At 40.9% G+C, this 23,257-nt stretch overlaps 1 protein-coding gene across 2 annotated transcripts in view; it reads right to left on the bottom strand.

Annotated features, from left to right (window-relative positions):
- Positions 1-22,228, bottom strand: part of SLC25A36 (solute carrier family 25 member 36) — a 33,342-nt gene extending 11,114 nt beyond the window's left edge. For both annotated transcript variants that reach the window (XM_084528687.1, XM_084528688.1), the window contains exons 1-4: positions 22,118-22,228; positions 13,551-13,721; positions 8,699-8,776; positions 5,307-5,407 (exon numbers count right to left, since the gene is read on the bottom strand). In XM_084528687.1, coding sequence (XP_084384813.1) covers positions 5,307-5,407; positions 8,699-8,776; positions 13,551-13,721; positions 22,118-22,158 — 391 coding nt within the window. In that variant the 5' untranslated portion in view covers positions 22,159-22,228. The remainder of the gene's footprint in view (positions 1-5,306; positions 5,408-8,698; positions 8,777-13,550; positions 13,722-22,117) is intronic.
- Positions 22,229-23,257: the final 1,029 nt, after the last annotated feature.

Below are 23,257 nucleotides of genomic sequence, written 5' to 3'. Positions count from 1 at the left end.
AAATCAGAGGCAACAAGAGGCAACTTTTGCTGTCCAAATGTTATCTAAGAAGCAACATTTGCCCGCAGGGGCAGCCACATACTTCTGAGGAGAGTATATTGGAAACTGCCAGCAAATAGTGGTTGGCACAGGCTTATTCTGTCTAAACTTCCTCTCCCTAGGTTGCTCTAAGCATTATTTAAGCGTAGCACTCCTAACAGTATGCTCAGACACTTAGCAACAGGCATTCTTGCCCCCAGGGCTGCCATAAGCCTTCGTAGCACAACAGTTTGTATCAAAGCTTTCAAATCAAAGAGCCTTCAATAATTCAGGTTTCAAGATGAAATGACTACAGCTCAATTCTTACAGGTAATATAGTAAATAGCCAGTGCAAGAAGAAAAACAAAGAGTTGAGTGATGCTGACCTCAAGGAAGAGGCTCCAAAACAAGAAATATCCATAATTTGGGGATCTTTGATAAGATAAGCTTTTGTTTTTAAATAAAGTAAGTCTATAGCAAAAGTACTAGTTAAAACATAGGTGCAGGGCTTTCAACAACTATTAAGCTCTATCATTTCCTTTTTATTCCTCTTTTTTTTGTTTTGAAGTCTTAAAACTAAACTTTATAATGGTTTACAATGCTTATCAACGTGTTGTATTCTCAAAAGATTAAGATTCCAGATTAATTTTAAAATCAATCTGGCAATACAAGAAATTCCTGTATTGTCTGTATTTTAGTTTGTTCTATGAAATTATATCCAAACTTCAGACAGAAAATATCGCAATCTACTTTTTGAGCTATACGAGCTAATGACAGGTAAGATCCCAGGTATTCCTATTATGCATCATATTTCAGAAGTGTTTTTTTTTTTAATCTGTAAGCCAATGTAATTGATAGACACATGTGAATATGGAATGCTGAATTGGAAATCCAAAGTGGTAAAATAAAAACAAACCAAAAGAGAAAAGAGAAAGAGACAGAAAGGAGATTGTATACATATTAAAAACAAAAAAGAAAAAGAAAAAAAGAGGTATTTGAAATAACGTGACAACAGCTGCAACATTTTAAAGGCAGCTTGGGGACACACAAAAAAAAAGAAAACAAAAAAAACTTGTTTAACTCAGCAAGGGACTTGGAATTAGCCAACAGAGCTAAGTAAAAGTAGCAGCCATCAGTGAAAGGTATTTTCCACCTTTCCCTGAACTGCACAAAGTTAACTCTTAACAGAGTTCAGGAGACGTGATGTCTTTGCACAATGCACATAATGTGAATTCAAGATAATGAAAGTGAATTCCCCTTATTTTGTTTATTTAATAGATATTACAAACCCAATGTGTGGTTCTTACACTAGAGGCTGCAAGAGACGCTCAGTTCAGTACTCACGAGGTTTAAGTTAGTCCATATTTCTGCAGGAAGTGACCTGCGGATGGGGAGCATGAGATGACACGATCTCACTCTTTTCACGGGAGAAATGTACAGTAAATGCCTAAAATAGACACAGGCTTTTCTGTATCATAACAACAAGCAGTGACCTCATCAGACACATGTGTACAAATCGAATCCCATTGGAAGGATTTGTGAATTAGTTATTGTGAGATCTAACTTTTTTCAGGTAAAAGTTTAGGAAAAAACGCAAGAAAAATAATCAGAACAGGCCACAGGTATTAAAATAGTTGTGTAAAATGCACTGAGTACTGAAATTTCTGCTCATTTGCAGCAGTTCAATTTTACATCTCCAAATACTTACCTATGTATGAGATTTACAAGTGAGCCCTTCTCCTTTCCCACTACCTCCCAAATATCTTTAAAAAAAAGTAAAGTCATCTTAGGACGGAAAAAAATGGATGCCTTATGAAATCAAGCTTTCTAATGTCAATAATCCATGAATTACATGTGCCTCATACTTGGTATTCAAGTTATCTGTGTGTATACTAAAAGGCTACAAAAAGTGTATTACCTTAATAGGTAATAAAGTGGTCCCAAATTTTAAAAAAAAGTTACACTTGGGTTGGTTTTACAGTAGAGTTCCAAAACCAGCAGCAATAGTATACTAGGCAAAGTAGTTCTGCAGCAGATTTGCATCTGCATTGCCTGAATAATGCTATAAATCACTAAAAAGGCAATTCAGAAAGCCAAACAGGAAGTCACCATCTCATTCAGTTCCCTACGTAAGATTTTATTCTCTGTTGTGGTAAGAGAGGTTGAGTAGGTACAATGAGAAGGCAGAGTTTGGAGTGAATCTGAGAATTTAGCCTAAGTTTGCAATGTACAGAGAAACCATCTTCACAAAAGCAAACACTCATTCTTGTAGTATGCTTTGAATCTCTTCACTGTGCAAGCATGCAAGAATCGTGTGATAAACCAGGTGGTGAGCAAAAAGGATTGCTGAGTATTCCTTTATGGGATATAAAGGTATTTTAGGAATTATGGTAATGTGAATTATATGCTGGAAGCTAGCACACAGAAAAAGGAAAACAATTTCGAATTGCATAAGGCATCAGTTTATTAATATGTAGCGTAATTTGTCCTCCTTCGGATAAAACAAACTTAATAAAGAAGTGTTAATAAAACTAAGAATGTATATTTATCTTGAGAAGGAAGAATCAGGCCTAAAAACCAAAAAGTCTTAAAAAACTGTACCTCAGCTTCTTGCACCCAAAAAAGCTGTGTGCATAAATAAATCCTTATTTAATATAGCATCAGTCTAGCCTGGGATACTTATGTATTAACCTATGATACATGCAAACAGTATTTAAAGTTGTCTGAAGTTCACTATTTAAAGTACTTTCATATATGCATGAGATAAAGCCATGGATAACTTAGTTTTTTTTGTTTGTTTGTTTTGTTTTGTTTTTTTATAATTACATTTTTGCATTACTGTATTTTGCAACCTACACGAAAAACTTCATAAATGCAAACATCATCTCATGCTCATCAGGTATCAGAAGCCTTTATGTGAGAGAAAGGTCTATCCAAAGAAAAAAAAATATCACTTATTTAACACTCAGGTACTCAATTCCTTACTGAAACCCATGGCAGCTGCAAAAGAAAAAACCAAAACTGATTATTTTTGCTAGTTGTTGCAAGTTTATCCACCTTGCCAATTTTGAAATTTTAATATCCAAAACACGTTATGGTGATCTTGCGTTAACCTGTTTAAGTCAACCAATTACAAATTCCCATTTGATCTTGCCCCTGTTCTTTTGCCATTTCCTTGAGATGTTTTGCATCACAGAGCAATACAAACCTTGCAGGTAAAACTTAATGGCTGCTTTAAGTGCATTTTCTGAAATATATTAGAATTGCAAAAACATGGTTAGCATGTTCCCAGGAAAGCACTGTTAACTACAGTCCATGTATATCAGTACACTGCCAGTGCTGAATATCAAGAAATCGTTTGTCAAAGAACCTTCTTCTACAGGTCTTCCAGAGAATGCCTGGAATATACAGTGCCAAGCTGGTCACAAAGAAGCAAACAAAAAAATCCACAACCTGTAGTGTGAACCTACGCTCTGCCCTCAGTTTCATCAGCTACATGGTTCAGCAATACAGCTGCAGTACTAGGGAAGTGTGAGAAACGTAACAGTCACAGAAGCGTTCAATATGAAAGTTGGTATAGAAATGCAAAAAAGGCAAACAGCAGTTAAGGTAAAATAGATTTACCACAGTCTCCAGAAGTTGTAAGTGCAAATGCGTAATACCAACCTTCTGAAAGGGAAGCAAGTCAGTAAGCAGATACAGAACTCCTGGACAAGCTACAGTCTGCATCTGCAAGTGCTTGGGAAAGGCCACTACATCATATCTACATAAAACTTATTTTTACGATGGAATCAGGACAGTAACTTGAAAAATAAGGAACACTCTGAAGCTTCAATTCTCTGCAGCAATGCACAAGTTAAACAATTTGTCTTCAATTGACGATACACTTAATTTTTTTCCCCTATTGCCCATACATTCCCCCTCCCCCCTGTATTTTATTTTTATGTTTTCTCCTATTAACAAACAGTTGAAGACAAAAAAAAAAAAATAAAATTATATAATTAGGGTTTCTGAGGAGATTAACTGATTAGGATGAACTTTTCCATGAAAACCCTTTCCCAGCACATTCCCCGTGCTGCTCACCTACAAACAGAACATACACTGGCAGGTGATAAAAACACTGTGGTTTTGAGCACCCTAATTTGCCCATTTAAGATAAAATAGATGTCTTTATGTCTGTCAGAAGGTTAAATACAGCCATCACATTTCTCATGTGATAGAGATAAGCATTAGTGTGTTATTTAACTAAAAAGCTAATGTCCCTTAAATTTACTATGCTATCTAACATTTTCTTTGTAGCAGATTATTAGCAAGTATTCAACAGAAAAGTTACCCTACTCATCTTTCTGACATCACCTTCGACAGTCCATTTTAGATTGATTGCAAAATTTGACATAAATTATAAGGTTCAAGAGGCTATCATAATGTCAGAATTCATCTGTGAAACATCTATGACCTATACTGAAAAAAAATAAAAACTTTGAAATATTTGTTTCTACGTAGAAAAGACAGGCAACAAATTGTTGCCAGCTCATTTTAGTTTTCCCAGGACAAGTCCTTTATCAGAAACCAGCTCAGTTGCCTTTAACTCCCCCTTGTTAACAATCCCAAAGCACAGAACACACAAATCAAGCAACAAACAGTGGCAATTGCTGAAATACATGTATAACAAAGTTACACTGCAGATTGAAGTAGGAATTCATTTCCAGACTTGAAAATATATGAATATGCTAGAAATCTGCTCTTCTATGCCACTTGAGTGGTTGAGCAAACTTCATGTAGACTAGTGTCTGAGCAAAGGATTTGGAGGGGAGGAGGAGGCTGTTACACAGTTACACAAATATGTGCAAGTATATCTCAGAAAGGCAAAAACAAGTCAGATATACAAAGCTGTAACAGAAAAAGTAAGGGTAAAAAATAGATTCCAAACTATTTAGCCAGAGTTCAGTGCACACTGTGTTGTTTATAGTTTGCAGAGCAGATAGTTACTGTGTTTAAAGCACTCATTTTTCATTTCACAAATTTAGAATTGAGGAAGCAGACATGCAAGTTTTCCTGGAAAATGCTATTCACACACATGGTTAAAGACTTCAATTAACATCAAGTGCAAAGTTTCATGCACACAGTCTCCAGGTGGCTTGTTTAACCAGAGGCCAGAAAAGGTAACCATTGCAGAAAGAAGTCATTCAACCACTGAACACTTTGTTTTATTTTTTCCACATTTAATGCCACCTCTCACTTGTCTGTAGAATCTAGAATGAAGAAGCTAAAAAGCTACAGATCCTTACCTGCCACACCAGCTGAAATCATGTGTACCTGGGTAGAATCTGGATTGAAAATATTGTTCAACTTTTCCTTGCAGTTTGAGTAAGCAGCAAAATATATCGCTCTAAAATTAGAACAAGATCTGAGTTATGCTATGTTTTATGCGTTGGTGCCCTTACTAGCAGTGCCACTAACTTCGCTAACTCAAGCTCATCTTCTCTCAAGCCTTATTTCTTAAGTAAAAAAAACACTCAACGTTATAATTCCTGCAAAGCATTGGGACTGTTTTAGGAATGAAGAAAATGAGCACACTTTACAATGTTATTTCTTACACAACAGCTCCAGTTAACACTCAGGGAGGGGAAGAATACCTAATTATAAATAGAAGTACAGCAACAGTTTCTGTGACACTAGGAAGCTTAGCCCAGAAAGCGAAACACTGTTGAAGTGAGAACTGGAGTTACATTGTTTGGTATTTCTTTAACAGACTTCCTTCTAAAGGCGTAAGCTCCTTTCAACATTATGATTTGAGAAGAAATAAAAAATATATAGGACTTGTTTATTTAAAAGAAACATTACATATTTATAATTACATTTATATTTTAAAAGCTTCAGCAACTCTGAAGATGGGAACCACACTTGCTTTCTATAGTTCTGTATTTTGATCGGGCACTTTGTATGTTCTCCCCCCCCTCCCCCCCCCCGAATACACTACATAGAAAATATTTCTAAACTTGTACTACTTTCAAGTTTGTAACCTGCTATCAAGACAAAGCTAGGCAAAAAAGTTAGCATGTCAATGTAATATGATGAAGATACTTGTTTTCATTCATTAGAGCCATTACATTGATTTTAAGTACACAGAAAATACATTTTGAATTTGCAACTGTTGTTTTTCAACAACTTAGACACCTCCCTACAAAAGGAAAAAAATCCAAGCTTTCATGAACAGACCATTAACCTCATTAGCAGTACAAACATGTTTTTCTTTATTATAAAAAATGATAAAGTGTTTGCTCAATGGCTGTAATTTCTAAAATAGAATCTGAACCCAGTTAAGTATACTGGATGTGTTATGAAACATGCTTCTCTACAGCTTATTTAAACAAAGACCTGCTGTTAAGTCCACTTAGCTAGTACCAAATTGAAATGAAGTACAGGATGAAAACAGTCTGCCAGAGGGCAAGGGAGATGTGCTTATTTGTAAGGCATTACAGCAAGTAGACATTTTTAGTATGAACACTGAAAAAAGCAAGCTAACTATTTTATGTGAGGGAAGATGGGAAAGGAAACTAAACAAGATTTACTGAAAAGCAATTTACTGAAGAGTCTGATTGATGGGTTGTTGTTGTTGTTTTTTTGTTTTTGTTTTTGTTTTTTTTGCAATTGAGGATTTTTTCATTGAGGGTAATCACAGAATGGAATTCAGTGGTGCTAAGAATGATCACGAGTTAAGAATGATGGTTGCAATGCATCTTTTAAGTCTCTTGACAAAGTAAAAAGAAAAGTTTTATGAATGTTTATGAAAAAAAGAGTGCTAAGTTCCAAGAGCTTACTTTCCCTGAATGATGATGCAGAGATCAATGGGCCTTTATGGGTTGATAAATTACATGTAAAAATTATTTTTTTTTTGTGCAGAAGGATAAAGTGAGAGCTGGCAGAGCAAGCATGCGGTCCACACATGGTGTGCATTTGCATGCTTTTAGTGCAGGGTGAATAAAGCTGCAGGTACTAAAGATATAAACTGCAATCATGCATTGCTTTATTATAGAAGGAGAACACAGAACATAACTGAAGAGATTAAAGGGACAGGAAGAGAAAACTTCCTAGCAATGGCAACAGTTGGAATGAGAGAAAGCATCCATAATGAACATTTAGAACCAGACTGGACTACCGAGCAGAGTTGCGTTCTTCAATTCAGGAACTATCTGGCTTAGAAAATGTGAAAATAATTCCTTACCTATGACCTATGTTTTTTGTTGGTGGTTCCTGGTTTTGAAATACAAGTAGCATTGCATGTGGCAAAGTCTTCAAATGCTAATTTCCCAACAGCAGATTAAGAGAACATGACCCTAGATTTTCCTTACACTCATTTCCTTTTTGAGGGGATTATATTCAGAATGATGAAATATTATATGCTGAGATCAAGAACACAGCTACTAGAATTATTTCAGCTTCTCCACATATCAATTCTAACTTAATGATCAGAAAATACCTCAAGGATTCCTAATACTTCAAAAAAAACTGCTAAAATAAAAGTATTCCAACTGCTGAATCATGCTTTTCTCTTCATACAGGGAACCTACATAGCAACATCTTATCTGTCAGATTCAAGCAGCAGACAGAGCAATGCTGAATAGAAAACGTATTTGAATAATATTTTCCAGAAGCATCCAAGACCCTTGAACCACTATCATTAAAATATTCCTCAACTGGGCATGCAGGAAAAAGGAATAATCTTCTGTTCAGACCAAGAGGTAAAGGGAAGCAGTGCACTAAGTCAGTGGAGGAATAAAACCATTGTGAATATATATTCCTGCTGCAAAAAGACATTTCCCTTAAAAACAGAAGAGAAAGGAACAAAAATAGGCCAAAAGATAGCTAGCCTCATTAGGACTAAGTAGTTTTACACATCTTGGCCTTCATACTCTTCCTTAGCTATTCTATTTTTGGAATGAACTTCAGCTAACACTTGTACGCAAGAATCAATTCAAACTGGCGTAACTGAGATCTGAATAAACCTCACTCTGCTAACAGCAGCAGCTAGAGCATTTAGGCTGGGGCAGAACAACTGACAGCCACAACACCACTGCCAGTCGGACCAGATTTACAATCTGGTTTGCTGCACTCTCTGCCACTGCCCCACTACTTTTTGGAGTCCAGCCCACTGCTGGATCAGCCTCATCTGTGACAGCTGTGTCTCACTCAACTCATTCTTGCTCTTTTTCAAAACAGACTTCCCACTGCATTAGGCCAGTGGTCTGTGCTTCAACAGAATTCAGGAGGGGAGAAAGACACGGTGTTTTGAAGCTGGTCACACAACTGCTTCCTGAAGATGATGGATTAACTGAAGGCTAAATCTACCTGTGCATAAGGCACAAACTTCTGCTTACATGTGCAACTCCTGAAATATTCTCCTTCTTAACTGGAAGAAGCTCAATAACAAATAACATTCAGAAAGAGGCGTTAGTAAATGCTCAGGTAGCTGGTGCAGAGATGTGGGACTAGAGCTGTGCAGCATGAGTGACTCAGACAAACTAACCCTGAAACAATTTTTTCTATTTACTACATATTTACTGTTTACACTACAGATGCAATAACACACTTGAAATTAACCCTAAATCCCTTGAAAAATATACAGCAACCAAAATTTCACTGAAATTATTTTGCTTACTGAATGTCTGTTTGTATTTACCTGGAAGGAGCAACGCCTACCAAATTAGGACCCAGCCCTCTAAACAGAGAACGAGGACCTTCTTTTTGCAAGATCATCCTAGAAAACAAAAGTGACATACTTTAATATTCACATCAAAATTAAGGAATGCACTAACAACCATTACAAAATCATTTTAAGCTCTAATCCTTGTGTACACATCCATTAATAACCTTGACAATGCAATGTTCACCACAAAAGATGGATCATTTCCCAGAACTGGCATAATATAAATTCAATGGCTGCTTGACATACCATAAAAATCCAGGAAATAAAGACAGAAGTAATGGCTTATGACATCTATACAGACTCTCCCTAAAGATCAAGCACATATGATGCTACCTATTGTTAAGCAGTTAAAGTGTCCTTATATTAGAGAGAAAATACTAAACACTGAAATTTCATGTTCCCGTAAGCTCTTCTAAATTGCTTTAGAGAAAAAATATTAGTTTCTGCTCTATATTCATCACCCTTTAGCTCCTAATTTGGGAACTTTCTTTGGATGAGAGGGGCAGGGAGTGAAAGGGAAAACAGGAAAATTTATAAAGATTCAACTACAGGAACAGTTGGGTGCCTCCTAAGAGCAGTTTAAGGAGACGTTCACTCTGATGCCCAGCCAAGCACATCTTTTGCAAGCTATCACCCACTCTTCTCAAAAAGACAGCAACCTCAACATGGTTTTGCATGTGCTACCCTGGTTTGATTCAACAAGACTCAGTACAGTAAGGTACATGTCAAAAGTTCAATGTAAAGCAGCCATTGGGATGAGAAGTGCTGCCTCCGCTGTCCCTATAAATCATATGATTTAAATCGGCACGTTTCAAAACGTGCTGTGTCATTCACATGATTTTGAAAGATTTACCTTTGCACTGCAAGATTCAAACTACACTACATGTGACCTCTAGTGGTATGTGAACTGTTTCAGTGTCAGGGAGCCTTCTACAGCCCCCTACCTCTTGCTCTGCCCTCCCTATTCCCCCAGAGTTTCCCCTTACACCGGGCACTGCTTCACAAACCTACAGGCATCCGTGTCAGTTGCAGCACCACAATGTAGCTCCTTCTATGCCAGAAGTGCCCAACGTCTTTGAGATCTTTTTTCTAGTGATTAGGAGAAAAATTGGTGGTAATCAGGGTATATAAGATACTCTACAAAGTGTTCCACTAGAAACCATTCTTAGCTTTACTCTTTCTGTAAGTTACAGTGGTTATTTTGACTCTGCTGAAATATAAGGAAACAGACCCCCCCCCCCCGATGTGAGAAGTGGCCCTCCCTTAAGGCTAGGAGGTATTCCCTCCTCCATCCATCCATCAGCAACCGCTTATCAGTTCTGAACCGCTGCCTGTGTGCTCCTGGCCAAGCACTGCCGCTGGCCATGCATCAAATGGGTTTTCTTTAACTCATTCCTGAAAAGACAATCCCCACCTCTGTAGGTAAGATATGACCTCCCACCTTTGTGGGACTTACAGAGAAACAGAGGGGTAACTAGTCAACTGAGACATCAAGCAAGGTGTTACTCATATGTCAGTGTTTGGAATATCTTTTGCACAAAACTACGTTTTTTTAAAACAATGAGACCAGGTTGAAGACCATTATGCAACAAGTTATCTTGGTACTTTACGAGGATACCCATTAATATCCAGTTTCAGCGAAACCAATCTGTCCAACAAACTAGATGCTAATCAGACACAGTATTTTAAGAAGTACAGCAAGATATGGGAGACTGAAGGAGGAGAAACAAGGACTACCTGCGTCCCTATCACTGCAAACTACTCTAGCAATTCAGTTAGGCACAGCTTTTAAGTTAGGAATTAACTGCTTCACTGGACATTGCAACATAAAACTCAGTGCTTATTTATTTAGAAACACGGGCCAATACACACAAATATTTCTTCTTCAAAGAGACGTGCAGGTTAATGACAAGTCAATTGCTCAATAAAGCAAACTACCATTGTATAAATGGCCATTTTGCTTGCAATTTACTATCAGAACAAACAGATGAAAGTCATCCATCGCACTGAAAGAGATTCCAAATCCATTCTGATTTCCAGCAGCTGAGATTGTCTATTTTACCACAGTTTTGCTGTCAAATCAAAACAAAAGTTTACAAAGTTTGTTCTCAGTAATCAAAAATAAAGCAGTGTTTGTGAACTGTTGCATCAGTGTGAAATAGTCACCATGACTGTTTAGGAAAATCAGCATATCATGTGTCCAGCAATGCCGTAGCTTCATAGCCACAACAATTAATATGAATCCACTGAGTAAGTAAAGTTGCTTCACAGCAATAATTAGAGTATTCAAAAGCACTTTGGAAATCCTCATTAATTAGACAAGTGTGTTATCCTAAAAGCAATTCTAATGCTTTTGGAATGAACTCTTTGAGATAATCTTAGCATATTCCATAAAGCTGAGCATGGTTGCAGCATCAGATGATAGCAAAGCTGTACCCAATTAACACGTGATCTGTGCCCACATAACGCACTACTAATTGAACATCACCTTACACAACAATATGAAGTGTTGCAAATACATGCATGTATGCACAAATATGAATGCATACAAAGCAGCAGGAACCACAGTGTCTCAGAGAAATTTATGAGTAAAGTCTCTTTTTTGTTTCCTCTAGATCTACAGTGTCCCAAGACTTGCTGGAGTAACTAAGAATCCAAGAGAAGTCACAGCAGAATTTCCCCTAACAGCAGGCAGAAAGGACTATAATGGTTGTAGTTATCGATGCTCTTCTGCATTCCCAGATACCAGCTGCACGAGTTAAATTCTACTCTGAAAATAAGACACAATCTTTTTGCATTAAAGATCAGATCTCAGAGCCTGCACTGTTTAGTGAAATCAGAGAACGGCAAACCCACAGCTGGGAGAGCAGTACAAATGTTCCATACGGCCTCAACTGACCTGCCAGTGTTATGTGGGGCAATCCACATTGCAAGGTCGGTCAGATTTCCATTATTAAGACCTCTGGTTTAAACTCAGTCGAGGTTAGATATAACAGGCATCAGCAACATGATATGCCCAACAGATATTTAGGAATAACGGAATTTGCTTCTGTTGCCAGAGAATGCAGTCACCTGCACTAGCTCTTCTCAGTTTGTTTCCTGGCACAGATGCCTTTTAAGTCACCTCTGTTGACACTAAGGATGCAGAAGTGATTCCACAACAGTTAGCTAACTGGAATTCTGACAGCGTTTGCCTAATTCAACTCGCTTTTTGATGAGTACTTTAAGCTCACTCATGAGAGCCTTGGAACACTGCACTGAATTTGGTGTGAGAAAATACAACCAAACCCTAACCTACAAATCAGAAAACATCAAATATCGATAAAGGCATAAGTGACGGAGGTCCAAACTGAGTTCCCCACTAAATCCACTGAAATCCCTAGTATCTTAAAGCAGAGGCCTAAAATAATTATGTTCTACAACTACATATTTCTACAGACACAGCACATTGCCATGTCATCTGGGATTTTTATTTTTTTTCATATTTGTTGTATTCAAAGAACTTGAAACCTACAGAAGTTACTTGGCATTTCAGTAATTTGATACTTACAAGGAATAAAACACATCTAAGCAAAGAACAAAAGGAACAGCAGATACATATTCTCATACGAAGGATCAAGAATTAACGTGTAGTAGCAATTTAAAAAAAAAAAAAAAAAAAAAAGCCAGCCCTAGCAATGAAGTTCATCATGAACTACCTCTACCGCACTCTGAATTTGTTTCCTGCAAAGACGGATAGAAAAACAACCTATTTTAGGCATTTTAGGGCTTCTATCAGAGGAGCATATGAAAAACATCTGATCCTCCTGCAATTTATTTGGACTCATTTCTAAGTAGAAGGCAGAAAATCCAGAACATTCAGGAAAGAAGCTGAATTGCTCAGCTTCCACCATGAGAAAGTTAGTAAGGCAAATGCCAGTGTTTCAGATGGAGCTCTCCTTCCTTGTCACAACCTGAGCCCTACCCACTCACATACTTGTTCCCAACATGTTCACCCATCAGACACTTACCTGCAAAAAAAACAAATGAACAAACAAAAAACTCTCAATCAAGACTTCCAGACTAAGAAAAACCTTCTGTCTAACATGCTATTTAGGTACAAGCTCCATTTAAATAAATGCTGTGCTCTAACCTGATAAACCCTTAAATCCTTCACTGCAACTGCCAGAAGGGGTTGCCTACAAACTACTTCTCACTGATTCATTACAGATAACAGTAGCTTCTTACACTTGTCTGAGTCTGCCTAATGCAAAAAGCAGGAGCACATCTTTCCTGGAAGGAAATTTTCCTCCTATACCCAAATGCTGAAGCCACCTTCCCGTCACTGGCAAGATGGAGTCGCCCAGAGTGAAGGGAATCTTGCCTCTGTTCTGCAGACATTAGGAAAAACGCCTTTATCATGAGAGTGGTCAAACACTGCAGGCGGCTTCCTAGCAGGGGGTGCCCCATACCTGTCAGTGTTGACAAGGCACTTAGATAATGCCCTCAATAATATGCTTTAACTTTTGTTTAGCCCTGAAGTGGTCAGGGAGTTGGACCTGATGATTTTGTAGGTCTCTTCCAAATGAACTATTCTAATTTTAAGCATTACATTGCTCCCAGTGAGTTTTTAGGATATAGTTTGGGTCCGTGAGTCCTACAGGGGATGTATGTTCTGACTAATTCACGGTGCAAACTGACACATGAAAGACATTTGGAAAAACAGAATGTGATACAGTTGAACAGCAAAATGTGCAGTCATCTCATAGTAACATCATAATAGGCATAAGAGTGTGAATCCTTCCCCAAAAGCCCAACCAGAAACCTACTACCCATGCACACTCACTTCAAACAATGGAGAGGTCCAGGAGAAACTCTAGTTACTCGATTGACACTGGGACCATTCACCGTGTTGAGATGGACTTCGGAGATGTATAGAGTCACAGAGGAGGATTGCAACCGTGTTTTCACAACTTCCAGTGGACATGTCAGAATTGCACCAACTGTACCTCCACATCTGCAAAGAGAAAGAGGATCAGCGTATTCTAAACTGAAAAAAAAAAGAGAATACAATAATGTATAATTAATGTTATACTGAACACAGCTGAATTGCAAAATGGGAAGAAATAACTGTAATGTGCGTAATAACTGTAATGTGCGTGATAACTGTGGTTACTTGCCCTTGAACGCAAGCACACTTCAGTCAGTTTGTTAATCGCTTAATGTGTAGTGAAAATTTGAACAGACAAAAAGAGTTTCTGAAGTAGTGAAGGTGCACAGTCTTCATCACATGCTGTTCAAATCACTTTGGGAAACTAGCTCAGCATCTCCAATGTTTAACTTCCTGTGGTAAATTTTAACTTCTTTTGAATGTTCAGCATGCTCCCAACCACAACAGAGGTGCCAAAAATCCTTAAGGGTAGAACAGATTTATGCACCACACACACAGGGAAGCTGCTAAAAACTGTAACGTGGCAATTTTATACCACTGAAATTAACAAACTCCCTTCGTATTTTTGGACGTGGTACCACAACAGCAATGATTGTGAGTGCTTCCCAACTCCTGCCCCGTACAGCAAGGCACACTTGGTTCCAAGAACAGCTCCCTGTAGGGCTCAATCTGGGAAGCCAGAAGTCTGCCGCTTGTTTCTGTAAGAAGGCCACAGGAAGCTGTGCGTGCCTTACGCTACCAGCGGCGTTATTCCCAGCCTGCTCAAGGAGAGCACAGCCAGGGACACGCTGCCTTTTAGCAGCTTTCTTCAGAGGGCTTCTCTGGTGCTTGTTCACAGGCTAATTAATAATTACCCACACTCCTGTTTAACTACGACCACATCAGCCTCTGAGGGAAAAATATCAAATCCACAAATTTTGATTCCAAAGATAACCCCAAATTCTTGGACTTCACTGTTAATGAAAATAAATGCTACCCTTGAACCTTTTCCCATGTTCTCTTGACTTTGCCAAATACACTTCTTAAAATTACGACCTAGACATGGTATGCACTCATTGGTTTTCTGTTTTGTTTTTTAAACAACAGATTTATATTAGGGTGTTCATTTGTTACAACTCAGTCTGAAATCCACTAACAACCACAGAAATATACTTTGCACTGAACTCAAAGGGCTCAGTATTCACTCCTCTGAAGGAGTAAGAAGAGCTGGTGTATGACCCTGACAAGCACTGAGAATAAGATAACTATCAGCTAGCTTGTTGAAACAAACTTTTAAATGCTGCAAGATTTGTTCATCAGTATTTTTTAAACAACGTCTTCCTAAATGCAAAGGAGAGTTCAGTACAAATTAGAAGGAATAGCTGGGACTCAAGAACTTCTGCAGGCTTTCATGGAAAAGGAGCTTTCAGAGTCTGTCAAGTACAGCTCTTTTCTGCTGCAAACAACACCAGAAATGGCAGTTGTTAGTACAGTGTCACATCCTAAAAGGCTGATGTTTGTATGAATTGAACTGATAGTACCAAGCAACTGCTAAGAATTATGTTTGATGATGTTCTCTTAATGGTCTGTTTGAATTAGCAACCTAGAGAGAGCCTACTTCTAGAATATGAAGGCATCTCGTCCCACCCCTAACTCCAACATTACACTGAAGTTTGCCCTCTTTCAAGGTCTGAGGAAAGAAATTAAGTTTGCGAGTCTGAAGAAGTGCAGTCTCACGGGTAGATGGAGGTCTGGTCCTGGCATGCTGTCCAGTAACAGACCGACACAGCTTTCAGAGTAGTATCTTTAAAGCATCACTGAACAAGCATTTTGCTTGCCTGCTCTCCTAATATTCAGCTACAAATAAATTTTTAAAACAGGAGTTGTAGGAATACACAGACTAGGGGAGCAAAATATTTTAGCCAGTGTTGCAAGCAGTAGAAACCCCTGACACGTTTGGGTTGATGACATGCAATACCATGTGAGAGCCACTGGCAGGCCAGCCCTCGGTACAGCCTGACAGAGCTTTTATAGTCTCAAGTGTGTCTTCAAGACTGAGCAAGTCACTGCTCTTCCTGCGATTCCACAGCAGCCAGTGCTGCCTGGCAATGTGAGTGTGCAGGCAACACAGGCAGCCGGCTTCAGGGTTTGTTTCCTTTCTTGCAACCCCTCTGCTTCTGATCCCCCGGAGCCTGCTGCCACTAAGATCTTTCCGCATTTGATTTCAGGCAGGTTACATGAGGACTTGTTTTCAAGCGAAAGCACGTGGTAGGGTTTATATTTGTGTGATGATAAATACTACGGAAGGGGAAAGAAACGAGCAGGAGAAAACTCGGCCCCCATTCAGCAACGGGGCCTGGAATTTGGAGCCTTTAATGCCTCTGGCTCCAGCTACTCCTCACTGGAAAATTTTTCCGAAGTTGAAGATTAACACTGAGCTTGCAAGCTGCACGCTCCCCTGCAGCACACCCAAGCCACCCCGAAGGCTGGCTGACTGCAGCAGCTCTTGTCAGGCGCTCCCTGCAGCTGCGTTACGAGCAGGCCCCCAGCAGTGGATTATGAGACTGGTAGGGAAGAGGGCAGACATGCAGCTACTCCATGCTTGCTCTTCTCAAGCCTGCCTTCTGAAGCATTGCTCCGTGACAAGGAGCCATTTACCCCCAGGGAAGAGGAGCAGCTGACCACCTGCTTCCTTGGGAGAGCTGGGCACTCGCTGCCTGCCCCGATTGCTGCCGTTCACATCATGATTTCCAGTGATCAGCACTCTGGGCACTGCTTCTTACCGAGGGGTTGGCTTTCTTTCTTTAAACAAGATAAAATGTCTCAGATGAACTTGTCAGTAGTGCTAGGCTGGATTATAATTCTCTTCCCTCCCCATTTTCAAGATCTCAAATGGCAACTTCCAAATGAAGAAAGCGGAGAAGTTCTGTGAAGAACTGCGCGGATCCATATCATTCACATGTCTTTGCAAAGTCCCGAATCTCCACTCCTGGCAAAATGTGATACCTCACTTCCCCAGCCCTCAAAAACCCTCATGCAACAGAGACGGCACCTGAAGTCTAAGAAGTAGAAGAACCCTCCCCTTCCCCCCCCGCAACACCGAGGAACCAGCCTTGCTTAGTAGTACCAAGATCCAAGTTAGAACTGATCCACTAAGTGCAAGGATAATCCGGGAACCACACCGACTTACATAGCTGACTTGAATTTTAAGGTAAATACTGCAAGGCTTGGCAAAATAATCTGTTCATGAGAAACCTCAGTGAGCAGCCTGTAGATAAACAAAGAGAGACAACTCAGTAACTATGTGACCCGTAAAAATAAGCAACTGTTGAGGAACATGCCAGGTGTTCTGCCACCAGCAGTATTTTACTTAAAAATATGTTTCAAGCCTTGCTTATTTGACATACTAATGGAAGTACTGTGAAAGACACAGCTATTTCTTTGTGCTCCTCACCCTGGCATGCCGGGCACAGGCAGCCTCCAGCTCCAGCTTAGGAGTGCTCTATAAATTGCCAGCAGATCATCACTATCGCTCCTGCTGCCCTCCTCCCAGGATCAAATCTAGGTTTTTTGCTTGGTTGGTTCAGGCTTTTTTTTTTTTTTTTTTTTGTTATTTGTAGTTTAACACAATTTAGGGAGTAGCACAGTTCAGAAAAACATTTCCCAAAAATTAGAAAATAGTGACATTTATTTCTCTTCTGATTACCACACGTGGGATTTTGTAAACTACTCCAGAAATCTGTTACCTAACAATACCAGAGCTTCAGCATCTCCAGTGCTGGGCCCTACTAACTGTGACTTGTAAAAACAGTTACAAATATGTAACTTTTTTTCTTCAAGATTAGCTGAGTTTCACCAGAGAAAGTGGGTAAGCAACTACTCTCCTGCTGACGGAGCACAAACTGCAAGTGGAAAGGGCAGAGCGTGAGGCGTCCCTGCCCAAAGGTGGCCAGTCGGCAAGTGAGAGTCACCTGAAGTTCTGCACTGTGCTGCAACACAGGGCACAGTGCTAACTCCTGAAGCAAGGCAAGGCACTTTGCTAACGTGTAAGCCAGGACACAGACCCAGCCCTTAATCCCAAAGCTTCCAAACTGGAAAAAAAAAAATCATTTTGTAAAAACTGATTTCTAATGAATGTCATGAAAGACCCTAGTTATCTTACCTATCCCAAACTTGACATTTGTCTCTAATCAGTGTTTACTACAAGCCTTTGTGAGCTTTGCCAAGTGCTTATAAGAAAGCTGACTTTTATCAGAAACACCTGATTGTATAAGGGCATGATAATCTCCCTGTAGGTACTAATTAACTTAAAGTAAATCCACAAAAAAAAAACAACAACAACAACAACACAACAAAAAAACACATGGGGAAAAAAAGAAGATTAAAAGACCATTACTAACCCAGACAAGTCAGAAAATTAAATATTCAGCTTGAAACGTGCAAGACAGCACAAGAGCCGATGCACTCAGCAAAACAGGTAGACACATAGCTACCAAACAAACTCAAAACAGATTTACAGCAAAACCAAGAACAGTTGTCTCTACTTGCTATTTCTTGGACAGAAGAATTTCGGAAGACTGCAACACAAGCCTAATCCAGAGAGCACCCATGGAAAAAAAAAAAAAAAAGTGCATTTGATTCCAAATGTGTATTTAGAAGACCATCACCTCACCTGATTAATGTATTTGGACATATTTTGGCTTTACGCTCTGCTAGCACTTCAGCACAGATCCCCAGAACAAGTCAACCCTTTGTCCCAGATCAACCTCTCTTACTGTGACGATATGCAAGGAAAGAAATACGCATATGCTCCATAAGCTAATCCTGCCCAGCATTCAAATCAAGGGATTTATTTCCAGGGACAGCTGGACAAGAAAACCTTTTGGTGTTTCAGGTTGGGAGTACCTGCTTAGAAGTCGCTGCCCTTGTGCAGAATTGTGGGCTGCAGTCTGCTGCTACGTGTGGACACCCCTGCAGTGAAAGCAGGGACAGCTCTGGTGTGGATGAGGGTCTCAGCATTACAGCCACTGGACTGTCTGCAAACGCTCCCAAGAGGATTAATATTCCCAGTAGCGCTGGTACAGCTGACCTATAATTGTAACTAGCGCTGTTTAAGATCCACCAGCTTCTCTTCCTTTAGGTAATTGCTTATTTTACACAAGCCCAGGATGAGGCTGCATAGCACTTACCTTAGATTCACCTTTCACTGTATTTGGCACTGCGGCCTCAAAGACTCGGAGATAACCCTCGACCCCGTTATCTTGGGTCTACATTCATTCATGTACTTTACCTGCTGCTTCTCTTTCCTCTACGAAAGAGTTCCCTGCAAATACTGACTGACAAGATAAACAGTGAGAAAACTGATCTCAAAAAGCCATCAGGAAAACACCGAGCCACTTGCAAGCAGAATGCTTTCTAATCTCTTTACCACCTACCACGAATTCAGGTCCCCAGACTGCCAGCAAGTTCACAGACCCATCTTACAGCACAAGAGTAATGGGCGTGCACATCAACAGGTAAGTTGCAGGTCTGAATATCAAACCTACAGTATCCCTCTGTTGAGAAGGAATTTAAGACCTTTGGGAAATAAAATTTTCAGAACCAGCAAGAATGCATCTCGCTAATCTGCAAGTTCCAGGGGTTTCCGATTATTATACTGCTACACTTGTACATTACGTATCTTTCTCATTAATACACTGGCTAGGAGTACCAGCAGCCCACAGCGCCCTTGTTCACAGATTATACTTTTTGCTGAAGTTTTAAAAAATAACAATTTTAACTTAACTTCCTTAAACTAAGAAATATTAATCAAACCTGTTTCTAATTAACAATGTAAAAATGAAATCCCCCTGATGTGCTGACATACAAAAACATACAAGTGAAAATTGGAAAAAATAACATGAGGGGAACAAGCATCACTGCTTTCCATTATCCAAAACAAACACTAACGCCGAGAGCATAGCTTCAATTAGGACCTAGGACAAATAAATACTTACAACGTGACATTTGTATCAAGTAAAACAGCTTGACAGCTGAAAACATCACTCAACTAGAAGGACATATGAGAAACATTAGCTTCACAATTCTTCAGATATAGCTATTTTCATGCAATTTGGTCATACCACGGAGCAAAAGCCAAGCTACTCAATGCTTCAAGAAAGAATTGCCTTTTTTTTCCCCCCCTGCAGTAGAGTACCTAAACACAAAATTAACCTAAAGTTGAGGCAGAAAGGCACTAACCTTCTCCTATGCCTCACAACAGGAAGAACTAGTTCTCAAAGACATTCAGGGTTATGCCAGGAATGTATTTTAAGGAAGGAGGGAGTCCAGGTGCTTGGTAACTCAATTACAGGTCAAGTGCCTATTTTCTGACAGGCAGTTAGAAAGGCAAAAAAACACCACCAATCACCATCCTACACTCTAAGTTATTAACTAATATCTTCCTAACTGAAATAAAGAAAAATCCAGGAGTCTTTCACATGTACAGTATCTATCTTTCTAAAGAATTCTAACTATCTTAAGTGGATTATTTGAATTTTGACTATTTTAACCACTACAGGGATTCTGCAATAAAAGCACCTGAGTTTACACGGCCAACGCGTTGTCTACAGTGACAACAGTGGTTATCTGACTACCAAATGGAAAAACAGACAACATAAATACAATCAACAGCTTGACTCCTGAAAAGGGTGAGTTCGGAGCGATGCAACCGAGTACCTCAGCGGAAAGTTGAGCTTCCCATGAAATATGATTTTGTGTCAGGATCCAACATTACAGGCATCCCAGCTATGGCCCCACAAGGATGAGATACGATTAGCAGATGGAGCTGGGTGGTAGCTACACAGTTTGTGGAAAGAGATCCTGACAAATAAGTTCATTGGGATAAAATATGAGCTAAGTAAGTGGCTGCAAATGTGTCACAGCATGAAACTGAACTCCAGGTCCACTGCTGATCCGTTCTGGAAGGCTCCCTGCAATCACTGTACAGTTAGAAGGAGTGCACGATGGTGGTTTTGCAAACAGCCTAGAAAACTATGTTTAAATGTCCTAAGACATGTCCTAAAGTTAGTGCATGGAACTAATTGCTTACAAATTGTAGCAGTTACAACTGCCTTTTTTGGAACATGTTAGTAAAAGGCTGTAACACTTTTTCTTTTATTAACATGGAATTCTTATTTTTCCACCTTATTTCCAACAAGAGTGATGTTCTTCCCATGCTATGTATTTTCTGCTTCTGAATGGGACTGCTGTTATGCTTACACGTACACCTTCAGAGAATCTATTTAAAGTCAAGAAAGTCTAAGATGTGCATTGGGTGGGGACTGCATGTGAAAATAGTACTTTGTTGATGTATTGGCTGATGCATGAACCAGTCCAGCAAAATCACTTAGAAGAGCTTCCTTTTCTAAAGAAATAAAGAAGCACCATTTCAACTCATTGATGGTGCTAGACGTCATATGCCCACCATTCCAAAATAAGTACTGAATTAGTTATTTTTAACACAGGATTAGTATTTCTGTTACACAATACCAGCCACATTTACAACTGACATGCAGTTACGAGGCAGAGAAAGGTGAGATTCTCAAAAAAAAAAACTAACAGAGTAAAATTACTTTTAAGAAATCAAATCAGGTAGAAATTGGTGAGCAATTTTCTTCCGCTCCTGTACCCCTGCCCAGTACTGCTAAAATGGTCAACCAAACCTGTTGGGTGGGGATACGGATACAGAAAGATATAGAAAAAGAGGGAGGAGAGATTATTAGAAATACAATGTCAACTTCCACATGAACCGGTAATAGCCCAGAAGTACTGCAGTTTGACAGCTGATGTTGAATTGTCATGAAGCAAGCTAGGCAGCTACCAAAAAATCCTAGAATGGCCCCACCTACGTCGCTAAAACAGCAATGTCATCACTTAGAGCTTCAGTAATGAAAACGGGAATTAAAGACTTAACGTAGATGTTACAGCAAGGGTCAGCAGATTAAGACATCAGTGCTGGCTGCATGCAACCTCCCCTGCAGCCCGAAGGGAAACAGAGCTTCCTTCCTTTTCAGGTCCCCCCGAGGACTGACGAGGGCTCCAGCAGACCGATCCGCAGCCCCCCACGGCAGCAGAGGCGCCTGGCGGTGACCCCGCACAGCTCCCCCCCTGCCCAGCACGGCCAGAGCACGCTGCCAGCTTGGCCGGGCTCCGCTCACAGCAGGCGCGGGGCCGCTCCCGGTCACCCCGCCCGCTGCAGACGGGGGCGGAAGCTGCACCGCGCCCCCCTCCCCGCTCCGTGCCCCCGAGCAGGCCGCGCACCCGCAGCCGGGCCCTCAGCGTGCGGCCTCCCCTCGGGGCACCCCAACCGCGGGCTGCCGGCCCCCGCACCGCACCGCACCGGGCGGGCCTGGGGGCGCTGCCCCCGCTCCCCACCGCCTCACGGGCTCCGTTACCCCCCCTCAGCCCCCGCCCGGGCCCCGAGGTCCCCCCGCGCCCCGCACCCGCCGGCGAAGAGGTGCACCAGGGTGTCCCGCTGGCTCATCCTCGGCAACGGCCGCTTCCGGCCCGCGCCCGCCGCTGCGCCGCTTCCGGCGCGGACGGGGACGGGGCTGGGGACGGGGCTGGGGAGGGGGCGGAGCCAGCGGCCGGGCCCCGCCCCCTCCCGGGCCGCTACGGCGCGGAGAGGGGGCGGAGGTAAACAGAAGCGGCTATTGGCTGGGGGGTGACGTCACCGCCGCGCTCCGCACTATATAAGCGGGGCCGTGGCGGGTGCTCTGCTATAATGCCGCCCGGCTTTTGTCAGTCACGTCTCGGAGTCCCCGTGTTTGTGGTGCCCCAGTCCTGGGTGAACGCCCCGCTCCCTCACAGCGCCCTCGGCCCCTGCCCCTTGTTTTTTTGTGTTGCAGGCTCGGCTGCTGGGGGCTCCCCGGTGTTGCATCCTTGGGGTTTTTCCGTGTGGGGCGTTGTGAGTCATCAGCGCGGTTCCGCGCCGCTGTTCCTCAAGAGCAGGCGTTACGTTGTACGAAATCAAAAATGGTGCCCCACGGGGAAGGTATTAGCGTGGCACATAAAGTTGGCTGAGTCAGTGTTCTCAGAGCCCGAGCACCTTCAAGCAGATAAATGGCAACCTACAATCTTCATGAATGCAGTGCTATCTAAAGAATTAACATCAAGGTCTTCCTAAGTATGAGGATTGTATTACTATTTTGTAGAAATGCAACATTTTTTTTAGCTCAAAAGAAGTGAAAGTGCACTCTAATGCAGCAATTTCTTAACCTAAAAATCCATCAGAAGGTGAACTGAGGTGAAAGAAACCAATAAGCTAGAAATGCAATCCAGAGGTTTGCAAGAGGAGGAGGTGGGGTGGGAGAAAGGCTGGAGGGATGTGTGAGATGGGGAGGTGCCGAGGCAGGGGGACGTGGTTAATGGTAAACTGAGACAAGCGGGGTGATGATTTCAGTCAGCATTTTGCATTGGTATCCCCCACACAGCATGTTGTTGAAGCTAGTGAACCAACGAGTGAGACTTGAAATAGTTCATTAAAAACAAATTATTCCAAAATAGCAGCACACACTTTACTAACCTGTAGTATACATATGTGAGATGTATTAAACTTATTCAAAAATCCACCAATTTGTCTA

This window comes from Aythya ferina, assembly GCF_964211825.1.
Source record: "Aythya ferina genome assembly, chromosome: 9".
NCBI lineage: Eukaryota > Metazoa > Chordata > Aves > Anseriformes > Anatidae > Aythya > Aythya ferina.
This window is presented reverse-complemented; position numbering and strand designations above follow the sequence as displayed.